Here is a 14,750-nt window from a genome sequence, read left to right as displayed (position 1 = left end):
TTGTGTTCAACACAACCTGCTGCTGTGTTTAGCTGATGTAAGACGCAGTCTGCTGCATGTGGATGGAAAACCAAGCTAGCGATGCAGCTGCTTGTAAACGAGTGAGCGATCTTGGATCAGCTGTTTCACTTTCCAGTGAAAGTGAGAGCTGACAGATAAAAACACGAGCCTTTTCCTCTCTCCTTTCTTGGAACTGGTGATAAATAAAGATATCTCGGCCAGAATCTTTTTATCAAACAGTTTTTATTAGAAAAAGCAAAAAAACCCACTGTGTGAAGACCGACACTGTAAAATTCAATGTTCAGACGTAAAGGGAACAGACCAAATGACAAAAACTTCTAATGAGACATGGGCTTGAACTGCTGGACCAGGTGATTAGAGAAATAATCTGATGAAAGCTTGCTGGTCTCTTCTGTGTGTGTGTGTGTGTGTGTGTGTGTGTGGGTGGGTGGGTGAGCGTATTGTCTGGTGCCTCTCCACTCGACGGCCAGTGAAGGCTCTGTGTCATTTAGTTGGGTCCAAAGTAGTCAACCACGCCGTTGCCTTTACGACCATCGAAGAAGAAGAAGTTCCTGTGCGGGGCGTCCCTCTGGGAGAGAGCCTGACGAGAGAGAGAGAGAGAGAGAGAGAGAGAGAGAGAGGGGGAGAGAGAGAGAGAGAGGGGGAGAGAGAGAGAGAGAGAGACATTTGTGTTTGTATGACATCATCAGGGCTGAGCCTAAACTTTTTTCCGTTGGGGGGTCGGTGGTGTTGATATGTATGCGGCAAATGACATCATAACATATATACATTATTTGAATTTATTCTTATCGACATCTTTGCTGTCTTCCCCGGGCTTCAGGAGCTTGCGATCAATCCTGCGGGTTGCAGTGCGTCACTGGCTCACTGGCTCACTTTCGACGGCATGTGGAGCGCCTGATCGTCAACACCCAAGTCCCGCCCCCGCCCTACTTCTGATTGGCTAGTAGGCCTATTGTTAGTGTGGTTGAGAACGAAAGCTGCGCTTCTATTGGATCCAGAGAAATGTCTGTTAGATAAATCTGGGCGAACCCCCTTTTTTTGTCTCGCAGTCACGCCGGTATGCCGGAGATCTGGCACGGCGCCGGAATGCTATCAGCCCTGCATCATTTTAAAAACAGCTTACACAGCTCCTCTTGTATGTTTGTTGGAAATCCATCAAAGCCAAGAAATTCAACCCAAAAAAAGTTGATCAAAATGTTTACTGACTTTTTTTTTTATTATTATTATTTTTAGAAAGGAACCTGACTGATAATGTAGGGACTGGTGATTGGCATTGTGTTTCTGGTGTCGGTTCTGTTGTTGAAGTGTAAATCTGTGTTTCAAACTCGCTGCGCGCACACACACACACACACACACACACACACACACACACACAGAGCAGCTGCAGCTACAATGGAGCTTAATGGGAGACAGCAGTGAGCTCTCCCTCCTCTGTGCTGGATTTCTCTCAGGGACCTGCAGTTTTACTCCGATCTGAAAACGTCCCTGAAGTGGACACACAAATCCCTTCAAGTGAGCAAACAGGCCCAAACCTAACCAGTTCAAACCAGTTCCTGGGCAGTTTTAAAGCACCGGCCTGTAACTGGTTGGTGCTCGATGATGCTGGTCCAGAGGAGCCCTCACTCCTTTTATTTCCAGGGTTTGACGCTGAAACCTAACAGCTGATGTGTAAACTTCCTAGACTCTGGACTTCAGACTGACAGACGTGAAAGAAACTCATCATTTGATGGTTGAGTCGACGTGCTGGTCAATTTTTGGACTGACGCGCTGACAGATTACATGCTGATTCCACATTATTAGTCGGCTGAGTCTAAATGGTCCTCACCTCAGATGACCCCCGACGGTTTTTTGGAGCAGCTAAGGTGACCAGGAATATAAAGACCTGCCATTAACCTACACCGGCGGGAGCTGGCTGTAAACAACTCGGGTTATTATGGGAAAAATGGCACCTAGAAGAGCCAGAGATGCTTTCTGCTCTGGAGGATAGATTCATTTTAGAAGGGGAATTTTTCACTGTTGTACAGCGTAAACAAGTCCTTGGATTTCCCACAGCAGCAGCATTCATGTTTCAGTTTACTGACGGCAGGGGGAGGCAAAACAAACTTGGAATAAGAGCTGCATAAATATAATAATAATAGTAGCAGTAATTATAATAGTAATATTCATAAAAATAAAAATAGAAATAAAAACCTGACACTGCGTAAAGCAACTGGGATTCAGTTTTGGCCACAAAATAGCAAAAGTAACTAACGAACAAAGTCAGTACATAAATAAATAATGATAAAAATAAATAAATAAAAAGCACCAGAAATGCGTTTAAGAGGTTTAGGCTGGAATTTGCCTTGAAGTTGATGTGGTTGCCACCCTGACGGCCAACCAGCCGTTACCTGGACGTTTATTTAACACCACATCATAACAATGAGAATGATTAAAATGCTCTGACAGGTAAAACAGTCACTGGACTGCAAAAAGTCAAAATCTTACCAAGAATATTTGTCTTATTTCAAATAAAAATGTCTTATTTCTAGTCAAAATATCTCATTACACTTAAAATAAGACATGATCAGCTCAGAAAGTACTTGTTTTTAGACAATTTTCACCTGTTTCAAGTGAAAATTTACTTGAAACAAGTGAAAATTTGCTAGAAACAAGAAACATATTCTGCAAATGGAACAAGCAAATTTTTACTTGTGACACAAGTGAACAAGCAAATTTTTACTTGTGACACAAGTGAACAAGTAAAAATTTGCTTGTTCCATTGGCAGAATTTGTTTCGTTTCAAGCTAATTTTAACTTGTTTCAAGTGAAAATTGTCTAAAAACAAGTTACTTCTGAGGTGATCATGTCTTATTTTAAGTGTAATGAGATATTTTGACTAGAAATAAGACATTTTTGACTTGAAATAAGATAAATAATTTTTGGTAAGATTTTGCGTTTTTGCAGTGTGGGATGTGTCGGCCAGTGTGACTGATAACACCTGGTTTCGTCATAGCTTTCCATTTATATACACCACACACACACACTGCCTGTCACTCACACATCTTGACGACACAGCACATTAAGCCAAGTTCAAGTTTGTGTGTGTGTGTGTGTGTGAGTGTGTGTGTTAGAGAGAGAGTGAAATCAGTCGGTTTCGCCCAGCGAGACCTAGCCGGCCAGTTGCAGTGGGTTTCATCATCACCATGGAGACAGCAGGTTGGCTGTGTGCCAGGGAAAGACCAAGTCTGACCCCCCGCTCCGCCCCCCACTTATCCCGACTTCACCTCCTGTGTTCACCTCGGCTGAGGTCACACAGCTCAAATAAATAAACGCCCGCTCGTCTACTCTGTTAGCACTGAAATGTTCTATAGGCCGTGTGTGTGTGTGTGTGTGTGTGTTTCATGTTGTTCAAACAGTAACAGTGCTTGTGGCTGTGTGGTGAATATAATTGTTTCTAACGAGCTAGTTGGCTTATCTGACTGTAATCCTCTGACGTCACGTTCAAGCGCTTCCCTTCTCCATGACGACCTGCTGAAATTCAGAGGCGTGTTTCAGGATGAACACGTGACGCCTGTCAAAGGGCTCTCTCTCTCTCTCTTTTTTTTTTTTTTAATTGAACTCGTCACGTCAAAAAATCCTTGTGAAATGCTTCAGTTCTCTCGACAGCTTGTGTCGATCTGAATCCGCTTCACGGTGTTTTCCTCAGGATGTGAATATTGATCGGCGGACGCTGAGAGCTGAGGCGTATTGATGAAGCTGCCTGTTAGAAAAAAGTCAAATACTTTCAGGGTTTTGCTTTATTTCTCTCAAATCCATAAACTTTCAAGGATGTTGGAGGCCCGTGGGAGACCAGACGTTTTCCTCAACTGGCAACAACGACTGATGGATTTAATTTTAACTATTTTTCCAGGCAACAACAATTTTGAATAGAAATGAAAACCTGAAAACAGCTAGTATATGGAGTATATTAGAGTATATTACCAAAACACTCATTTCATTATTTTATTCATAACATTTGGCTGGATGCTAGTAGTTCAGACAATTATTCAGTACATAAATACATTACTACATACTCAATTTCTTATTACTCTATTAACTGTTGTAATAATATTTTAGGTTTAATGCACATATTTCTTCATAATGCACACACTTTTTTTTACACATTCCTAATGACCTTATTTTTATATTTCTTTTTATATTACTTATAATTTCACTTATGCTTATATATATTCTTCTCCTGAGAATCTGAGCAGCTGCAACTGACCCCATTTCCCCTCGGGGTTCAATAAAGTGTTTGTGATTCTGATTATTTTTCAACATATCTATTGTGGTGCAAAATCTACAAAAGAGGAGCATGAGGCTGCAGAATTGAGAAGATGAATACTATGACAGACATTGGAGGATCCAGTCAGCTGCACCTCAGGGTGTCAGAGAGTTCAGTTTAACACTTTGTGAGAAGGACCGGGCAATATGTCCACATTATATTGTCATCGTGATATAAGACTGGATATTGTGTTGGATTTTGGATGTTGCAGTGATGAACTGGACTTTAAAGGCTGCATTACAGTGAGGTGATGCCATTTTCTGACCTTAATAGACTCATCTAGGTGTTCTATTATTAGCCTCTATCTTCTTGGTCATAGTGCAGATATTTTGCCAAAGCACCAACAGTCATCCCTTTAATATCCCCTCAGTAGGACTTAGCGATATGGACAAAATCAAATATCATGATATTTTTGACCAAATACGTCAATACTGATATGGTGATGATATTGTAGAGATGATTATTGGTGCTTTTAAAAGATATTTACACACAAGAGATTTTTGCTCAACAGTCATCAGTAATGTAAATATGATGACCAAGCAGGCGGAGACATAATAAAACAGCTACAACCGTCTAGCAGGTTGAGAAAATTGCATTTCTTTACTGTAATGCATTGATATCACATTAGCAATAGGATAATGATATGTATCACCCAGCCCTACGCCACATTATCGATATCAAGGTACTCATTCAAAAATACTGTGATTCTTGTTTTTGGCCATATGACCCAGCCCTATTTTTAAGACAAAGTTTAATAAAAAAATTGCCTGATTTTTGATTAAATCATCTTTTTCTTACTCAAACAACCACCGCAGGTCAACATAAAGGTATAGCAGGAGATATTTGGTCAATGTCAGAGGTCAAAGGTCAATGTTAGGCAGCAATATGATCGGTTATTAACTGGATGACTCTATGATTTATCATCATTATGTTTTCCCTTGGATTTCTCCAAGTTTGACAGTATGAAGTGAGTTTGGTCATGTTCCCAGCAGGTCAGTATAAAGCCAAGCTGGCAGGTACAATAGATTTAAAGTTGACATCAGACATATTGACTCTTGATGTAGAAGAGCTGGAGACATTTTGACTGGGCCTAATATTTTCATTTCAGACGTCCTGTTTCCTCTCCGGACACGACTTGCGTTGGACTACACCTGCAGTCACATGTTCCCTATCACCTTTCCCATTCATGACCCTGTGTTCCTTTACATCGCAGCATTAATAAACATATGATCCTGTTCAGCCGTCGGTGCCGTTGTGCGGCTGCTGCCAGAGCGTCACGCCGCGCCGCGCCACGGCCCCACACTGAAACTCATTTCTATACAGACCAGAGACTCCTCTGTGCTCCTGGATCTTACCCAGAAGCCAGTGGAGTGACCAGCTGTCAGCTGACCGCCTCCCTCTGACACTCTGACACACCGCACCAACTGGCATCTTAATCACATTTACCCGAGCACAGGCAGTATCAGGAGATGCATCGGCAAAGTGGACCACTGTAACGTTACACAGCTCCTATTTTGACTTGTGAACAGTCATGATTGTTTTTGTTCGCCACCAACTAACTCTATTCATGCTGCAAAAAATGTGAAAAACACTGTGTGAACCCTGAAAGATGCTACACACAGGCATTTCCATCCTGTGAATACCTGGCCGGCGCTTTTGCTAAAAATGAATGCATCAAAGCTGGTATCGATACCAGTATGGGTGTTAGGTCCATTCCAGATGTAATTCACTGGCTGGATATCGCAGTGATTCTCCAACCTGTTCCGTGATGTCGCCCCTTTGAAAGAGCCACCTGACCAGTGGAAAAAAACAGGTAGGAAAAAAAAAAGCCTACATGCAGAGGTGCAGCCGAGCTCCATCGGTGTGTGAAACAACAACCTGACACTGAGGAGAATCTGTTGTTTCTGTTTTTGCTTCGCTCTCACTTCTTTCTTTCTTGACTTTTGTCTTGTCTTCCTGGTCTTAGTGAACAAACGTCCTCGCTCGACGACCGCCGCAGCAGATTCAAACCACAAACACACACATCTGACACCTTCAGGAAACCCGGAGGGGACAACTGAAGATAACATGTGCTTTATCATAGTACTGCCATAGCAGTTTGCACTCCTACACTTTGCTTGCATGTGAAGTCACTTAACCTGCAGTCCAAATAAACTGCTTTTGAATACATTTAAATTGAATGCATTTTTGTCTATTTTTGCTCTTTTAATAAGAAGTTTTGTGTGGCTTATGACACCATCATGTAACCTAGCACATAATGACAACAACAGCAATGATACTACTACTACTACTACTAATAATAAGAAGAATAACACTAATAGTAATAATGAACTGAAAAAATGTATTGGTGCATCCCTACTTTTACTCTGTTATAGTCACTGTTATAGTCACTACTACTACTACTACTACTAATAATAATAATAACACTAATAGTAATAATGAACTGAAAAAATGTATTGGTGCATCCCTACTTTTACTGTTATAGTCACTGTTATAGTCACTACTACTACTACTAATAATAATAATAAGAAGAAGAAGAACAACAGTAATAGTAATAATGAACTGAAAAAATGTATTGGTGCATCCTTACTTTTACTCTGTTATAGTCACTGTTAAAGTCACTACTACTACTACTACTAATAATAATAATAATAACACTAATAGTAATAATGAACTGAAAAAATGTATTGGTGCATCCCTACTTTTACTCTGTTATAGTCACTGTTATAATCCCTTCAAATGAATCATAATTAATACCAAATGTGAGCTCAAGGCGTCCTTACAGGTAAAGCAGAAAGAGAGGGAGCGCTTGGTGTGGAGCGCAGCACCCAGCTGGGCCACTTCACATGTCAGTGGAGCAGCCAGAGGCAACAAGTGGACTGAAGAGCCTCCTCCAGCTCCGAGCCCCAAACACCTCGTACCAATGCTGTTTGCTTCTGCTAGTTTATGGAGGTTTTTTTTTTTTAATGTGTGTCTGTACCAGTGTATCTGCCTCTTACCTTGACAACTTCCTGTCCCAGGACTCCGCCCACCACAGCGCACACCGGCGACATCTCAGAGAAGCAGTAACTGGGGACAAAACGGAGCGAGGAAACACATGAGCGCTCCCTTCAGGCCACACCCGTTTTCACAAAAATCCACAATTTACTCTCTACAATAAACGTCCATGACCCATGTCCATCCAGTGAACTTGTGTTTGTGTCTTTGCAGAGATGTTACCAATTCACACGGTGACATCAGAATGTACAGTCAATTAATCAGTTAGGCTATCAACCGAAAATTAATCAATTACAATTTCAATAATCAACTTACACTTTAAGTCATTTATCAAGCATAGATGATAATTACTTGCTGCTTCCAGGTTCAATAAGATGCCGAGAGTGCGTCACTTCTTCTCTCTTCATATGATTAAGTTTTTAGCTGTTGTTTGGACTGATGAAGCAATGTGAAGACATCGCTCTGGGCTCAGATCACTTCCCGTCAGACTAGGTTACAATTTTTCACACTTTTATAGACTAACTGACTCACTGAGTCATTGAAAAACATAAGTGATAGATTAACTGACAACTAAAAATCATTTGCTGCAGCCGTAGATGAGAGCCGGCAGCATGCGCCTAATGTGCTTTAATTCTTTTGGTGCAACTTCTGGAAAAGAGCTCCCCATACCAAAGAGTGTTGTCAAACTGTTCTGAAAGGCCAAAAAAATGACATTAAGTGCATCTTAAATTTGGCCACTGGTACGTCAGGGGTTCAGAGTTTTGTTCAAAGGCATTTCTGATGGGACAATCAGGCAGTGCGGTGATCGAACCTGTGACTTTCAGGTGCCGGGACGGTCACAGTGACCACGAAGCCCGCGGCTGTCAGTGCACAGGCAGAATGAGTGGGATTCAAAGATGGCTGCTCCTCCCTGGCTAAGCTAACTGCCATGAGCGACCTTTCATTTCCTAAGACAGCGACGGAATGAGATGAAACATCGACGTCCTCTGAAAAAATATTTGTCCTGCCAGCTCCACCCGAGTCCCGAGCTCAGCAAAACAAACACACACACACACTGCTAGCGGCTCACAAGTCATGATTGGGACAGATTATTTTTGCATGAGTCGATACACTGTTTTTTAGGAAAATCCTCCTCATCCTGCCTTCAGTGCCTTGCTTAAGGGCGGCTGCGGCAGTGTGCTCACAGCTCATCTGAGTTGAAACGAATCTGAAGGTGCTTCTGGCTCCACACTGGGAGCGGCGCGGCAGATGGCAGGAGAAGACAGCCTGTACCTGACGAAGTCGTCGCTCAGCAGGTCGCCGCTCACCGCCAGCGACTCCAGCACGTCGTCGCGGATCTGCCTCAGGAGCTGACTGTCCTCTGCAAAGGATTGTGGGTCGGGGTCGCGGCCTTTGTCTGTGCGGAACTTCAACAGAACTGCACAGAGAGAGAGAGAGAGAGAGAGAGAGGAAGAGAGAGAGATCAGAGAACAAATGGAGACAGAGGGAAAGAAACGGCGGTTGAGGGGCTGGAAACGGTCTCATCGTGAACCATTTTTCCAAGGCATTGTTTGTATAATATACTGCACTATTGTTATTTATAATTTCATCTTTGCGACTTATCATCCTATGGAAAGATGACATCTGATCTCTTATCCTGTTTGACACTCAGACAGGATAAGATCACTGTGCGGTTGCACCATCATCCCCCTTCATCTGATTAGGTCTATGTTCCCCCACACCAAATACAAAGAGTACCTGCTGTCATGCACAAAACACACACACACACACACACACATCTGCACACGTTAGTCACAGGGAAAAAATACTAGAGCTTCCTCTCTGCGTGCAACTCGTTCCGGTTTCTGATAGATGGATAGATGGTGGTGACACAAAGGGAGAGAGAGAGAAAAAAAATAAAAATCAGAAGCACACACTCGATTTGGATGTGCAGAGGTGCAAGATTAACCAACTTCTCTTGACTGTGCACATAAACGTCGCCCCCATATTTCCTGTGTGAGTTCGTCCATTAACCTAAAACCACATCAGGAAGTCCTCCCACGGCCATTTCCACCAGCCTGGTTGACATAAACACACACACACATACACACACACAGACGAGCGGTGGGGATGAATCATATATCATTTTCACACATAATTTCCTCCCCTCGACCCATTATCAGTGAATCTTAATCTCAGTAAATTAAAGACGGGCATCAAGCTGGGGTCTGTGACAGGATTTCATAACTGAACACAACCGTGCTCGTATGGAACAACGATAATATCTGCAGAAGTATATGCATAAAGAGTTAGCTGTAATGTTATACAGTTAATAGGCACTTTAAAGTCAGGGGGGAAATAGTTTGAGATTTGAGCCTCTCCTGCACATACGCATCAAGGCCAAATGCAACAGTCAGGGAACGTATTTCTGACAGTTTTCTTCCACATAGTAAGATGATATCTGTACACAATGGAATCAAAAGGGAGGTAAAAGTGTGTGTGTGTGTGTGTGTGTGTGTGTGTGTGTGAACTCTTCGCTCTTGTCCAGAACATTGTGGAAAAATTTGGCCGACTTGCTGGTTTAAAAAAGGAAAAAAAAAAAATAAAAAAAATAAAAAAAGGAAAAAAATTATACACATGAAAACACTTGATTACCCCCCACCCTTCACACACACACACACACACACACACACACACACACACACACACGGAGCTCAGACTATTTGACTGTTCCTAGTGAGACAGGAAGCAGTCGTAACAGAGGAAGAACCACTTCCTCATCGGTCGCCCAAAACAGCGACCGCGAGCTCCTCTCACAGAACCACACGGCTGGGATGACGAGACCGCCTCACCTTCACGAATCAAAACAACAGGCTCCACTCGCCCGTGTTTTTCCACTCGCACGTGGAAAACAGAGAAGCTAACGGCGAGGCCGGGGCGAGCCGCTCGGTGGGCAACAGAACAGGGAATCATTTAACTACAGCGGCCGGTGAAACAAACAAACAAGCCAAACAAGTAAACAAACAAACCTAACCAGGTACTTTCACTTTTCCTGCCGCCGCATTTGTGGCTGTGAGCAGGAAAATCACACAAAACAGGGCATGAGTGACTTTGGTGCTATTTTGGGAGTTAAAAAAAAAAGTCCGACTTCTAATGTTGCTACGTTTTTAAGATTCTTTTTGGAGCATTTCTGCTCTGTTAGACAGCCACAGTGCAGAGAGACAGGAAAGACAGAGCAGAGAGAAGGGATGGCAAATATTATCATCAACTGAAATTATTTGAAAGAATACCTTAGCCTCTTATAGTAGTATTTTTTATTTCACCATTTCAAGAAGTGAATTCGCCCTTATTTTAGTGTTTTTACTCAAACTGTTTCTAACTTTGCTTTTTCCTTCAGTCTGGAATAACAGATAAGATACATGCTGATACTGATATCCACTACATCAGGAATGAAAACCTGCAGCCTCTCGGCCCTCCATGGCACCAGTTTGACACCCCTGCACTACACGGACAAAAGTCTTGGTCCACCTCCACATCACACCTGCAGGAGCTTCTCTGAGCTCCAATATGGAGTTGGTCCTTTGCAGCAGAACAGCTTCCACTCTTCTGGGAGGCTTTCTACCAGATGTTGGAGTGTCTGTGGGAGTTTCTGCCCGTTCATCCAGAAGAGCATTTGTGAGCTCAGACACTGATGTTAGACCAGAGGGCCCGGCTCACAGTCTCTGTTCTAGTTGATCCCAAAGGTGTTGGATGGGGTTGAGGTCGGGGCTCTGTGCGGGCCGCTCAAGTTCTTCCACACCAAACTCAGCCGGCCACGCCTTTATGGAGCTGCTCTGTGCACTGGGGCTCAGTCATGCTGGGACAGAAAAGGGTCTTCCCCAAACTGGTCCCACAAAGCTGGAGGCAGAGAATTGTCCAAAATGTCTCGGTGAGCTGAAGCGTTCAGATTTCCCTTCGGTGGAACTGAGGGGCCGAGGCCGAGCCCAGAAACACCAGCCCACAGCGTGAGCCCTCCTCCAGCAAACTGCACAGTCAGCACAATGCAGTCAGGCAGGGAACGTTCTCCGGGCGTTCACCAAACCCAGACTCGTCCATCAGACCGCCACATAGAGAAGCCTGATTGGTCGCTCCACAGAACACGTTTCCGCCTCTCCAGAGTCCAGTGGTGGCGTGCTTTACACCGCTCTGTCTGACACTTGGCGTTGTGCTCGGTGATGTGAGGTTTGCGTGCGGCCGCTCGGCCATGGAAACCCATGCCATGAAGCTCCCAGAACTCAGGGAGCTCTTTAGAACCAGACGTCCTTTCAGTAATGTTTGTAAAGGCAGACTGCATGGCTAGCTGCTGGATTTTGTACACCTGTGGCAATGGGACTGAATGAAACACCTGAATTCACTGATTAAGAGGTGTGGCCCAGTACTTTTGTCCAAACAGTGTATTTGTTATGAGCCAATATCGGCCAATATCACTGACCAGCCAATAAATTGCTTGGGCTCTACCAGACACAGCTACAATTTATCTCCATTTGTCTTGTGTGCCTCTGCTGAACAGATTAGTTTGCTGATAAATCAGGCCAAATTCAGCCTTTCATTAAGTCAGTCAGTCCATCATGCCATCCAGTATGATGGAGGTAAAAAGTAATTAAAGTGGCATACCAAAATATTCTTGTCATTGTGGAAAAGCAAAAGCTATCGCTACGAGACATCGAGTGTTTAAAAAGGCAACTGTGAAAGACTTTCCCTGGAGTTAGAGTGGCTCAAAGTTGTGTTATATCAATGTGGCCTAATGGAATAAAACTTTAACAAGTTGCAACACTAAAGACTTTTCATTCACCTCTTTCAAAGATGAAGAGTTTTAGTGTCACACTGTGGTCTGAACTACCTGGCATGAAAAAAAAAATGGAAAAAACACAGGCTCTTTGTGACATTTGATTTTCTTTCTCCATTTTTTGAAAATGTTCAAATTTAACAATATTGAATACTGACAAAAAAATACTGCCTTTCAGTACAGGCCTTAAAAAAAGCCACAAATGACCTGTGATTAGATGTTTAATGTGTGTGCTGTGCAAAACTGCAGGCAGTGAATTGAAGCGACAATCCTTTAGATGCATCTAACAGAAGTGAGTAGAGAATAAGCGTGTAATCTATTTGTCAGTCAGTCCAATGATGAGAACCATATACAGTCGAATTAGATGCTTTAAAGCTCATATTTTGTATCACATATTGTCCATTAATATACAAGCCGCTACAAAAAACATTGGTGGTAACAGTGGTAATGTTAGCAACCCTGCAGGGTGCAGAGATCCAGGGACTCGAGTGTTGCTGCTTACAGGCTGACGATGCTAAAAGCCTGTAACAATGTTTATTTGCACGGCAGTTTATCGGTTCTATCCATTTTAGAGTCATTTTCTGGCAGAAACAGTCAACAGTTGTTAAAGCTGCCGTAACTGACATGGCATGCCAGCTCAAATGCACAAAACAGATGCTCTGATTTGGTTCACCAAATTTCAGACTATATATATATAGTTTGGAATTTACAAGTGTGTACCCTGCTAGACTGCCGCTTCCTGGTTGCTTCCTGTTGTTATCTGCCTGTGTGTGTTTCTATTGTTGACGTGCGGTGTAGGTGTCGGGCTGTTCTCTCTTCTACAGTCGGTGCACATGACTGACCATGGACAACCTGTGATGGAAACTAACACACAGGGCTTGTTCTGTGTGAGGGACTGGGTGTAGGGCCAGGTGACAGCGGGGACAACAACAACTGCTGCAGAAAAGGTCATCAGATGCTGTAAATAACCTGCAAAACAGGAAGGCTCTGCTCTGATTTGCTTGGTGTCAACTGGTTCCTCAAGGGCCTTCAGAATCTATCAGCACCAGATATTATGTTCACTTAGTTCTGTGGTCTGTACGGTCGCCCCTCTTTTATAAATTCAAAGATACTGACTTTAAAACATATCAACTAGAGCAAATATTAAAACCAAGAGATGAACAATAAATTGACAAGAGCGCTCAAATTACTTAGGCTTTTCTAATTTATTACAAATGTTTACCAGAGCTCAAAGGTTAAAGTTTTTATTATTATTATTTGTAGTGGTATTATTATTATTATTATTATTATTATTATCATCATCATCATCATCATCATCATCATCATTATTATTGTTTATAGTAGTAGCAGTGGTAGCAGTAATAGTAGTAGTGGTGTTGTTTATTCATATGATTTTTCTTGGTTTTTTAAATTATTTAATCTCATTTATGATTAGTATTTTTTGTTATTTATTTTGATTTGATTACATTTGATATCTTATAATAGTCCTGTCCCCTGAAAGTCGTCGAGTTAAATACTAAGAAGGTGCAAAGTTTTTTCTTTTTTTTAAGATAGTTACTGGGCATTGCAATATGAAAATAAAACAAGACACAATCTCTTAAAAATGCCCTGGGAATTCACTGCAATAGGCAGTGGAAAATATTACGTTTTTAGAAAACTTTACAACGGGTACATGCACAATTAACTGGATTAACTACAGAATATAGTTTCTAGTTGGCATCTATGGCAATTTCTAATATCTGTGATGTACTTTTAATATCCTTTCTGTCTGCATCGCCTTGAGAACAAACAAACAAAATAAACAGATATACTACTAATAATATAAAAACTTGACCTCTGTTTTTTCATGTCATTAGGAATAAGGTGATGAAGGCGGCATGGTAGTGGCTGTAGACCAGTAGTGGTGCTTTTCAACATTATTTTCTGCTTTACAGCGTTACAGCTCCTGCTGCTAAATTAATTCCATGTCTCCTCCGTGATGCTTCCACGGCGCCCGGTGCAGTTTCCATTCTTAGTATTTGTCAGTGTTTATGCTGATTTATTTTTCTTATCTGAGTAGCTGATTTAAATATGTAAGGCCTATTGTGAATATGCCTTCTTATTTTGGTGGTAGTGGTGGGGTGTGGGTGTGTGTGTGTGTGTGTGTGTGTGTGTGTGGGTGTGTGTGGGGTGGGTATTTTTCCCTCAAAAACCCACCAACACCTCTCAGTGGTCAAACCTGACACTAAGCCCCCCGCAACAGGTCAAATGTTTAAGAGTCAATTTCCATGATCACAATTTCATACAGACGTATAATTTTCCATGACTGTCCCTCAGTTTCCCTGGTCAGTGCAACGTTTGATTTGCATGGTTATTTGCTCTTTTCCATGACTGTGGTTCCATAAAACAGGGAGTGGAGAGAGACACGAGACAGACTGATACGCATCAAAAGGTCACGAGCTGAATTTGAACACATACAGTAGGTGGTATCTGTTTCAGTCGCTCTGCAGGGGTTCCTACGCGCTGTCAGTTTCAGTTTCAAGGCTCCATACTTTTTTCCACACCTTCATTTGAATATTCTGGTCACCGTTCAATGACAATAATGAGCCAGTTTTTTTTTTTTTTTTTTTTTTTTAGCCCTGTGTA

General features: G+C 42.3%; 1 protein-coding gene across 2 annotated transcripts in view; it reads right to left on the bottom strand.

The window, feature by feature from the left end:
• Window positions 1-224: 224 nt before the first annotated feature.
• sae1 (SUMO1 activating enzyme subunit 1) overlaps window positions 225-14,750 on the bottom strand; it is a 33,280-nt gene continuing 18,754 nt past the window's right edge. For both annotated transcript variants that reach the window (XM_030067449.1, XM_030067448.1), the window contains 3 exons: window positions 8,594-8,738; window positions 7,324-7,393; window positions 225-601 (listed from right to left, as the gene is read on the bottom strand). In XM_030067449.1, the coding sequence (XP_029923309.1) occupies window positions 509-601; window positions 7,324-7,393; window positions 8,594-8,738 (308 nt within the window). In that variant the 3' untranslated portion in view covers window positions 225-508. The remainder of the gene's footprint in view (window positions 602-7,323; window positions 7,394-8,593; window positions 8,739-14,750) is intronic.

The sequence above is a fragment of the Myripristis murdjan genome, chromosome 13, assembly GCF_902150065.1.
Source record: "Myripristis murdjan chromosome 13, fMyrMur1.1, whole genome shotgun sequence".
Lineage (NCBI taxonomy): Eukaryota > Metazoa > Chordata > Actinopteri > Holocentriformes > Holocentridae > Myripristis > Myripristis murdjan.
The sequence above is the reverse complement of the archived record's forward strand: the minus strand, read 5'-3'. Positions and strand labels throughout refer to the sequence as shown.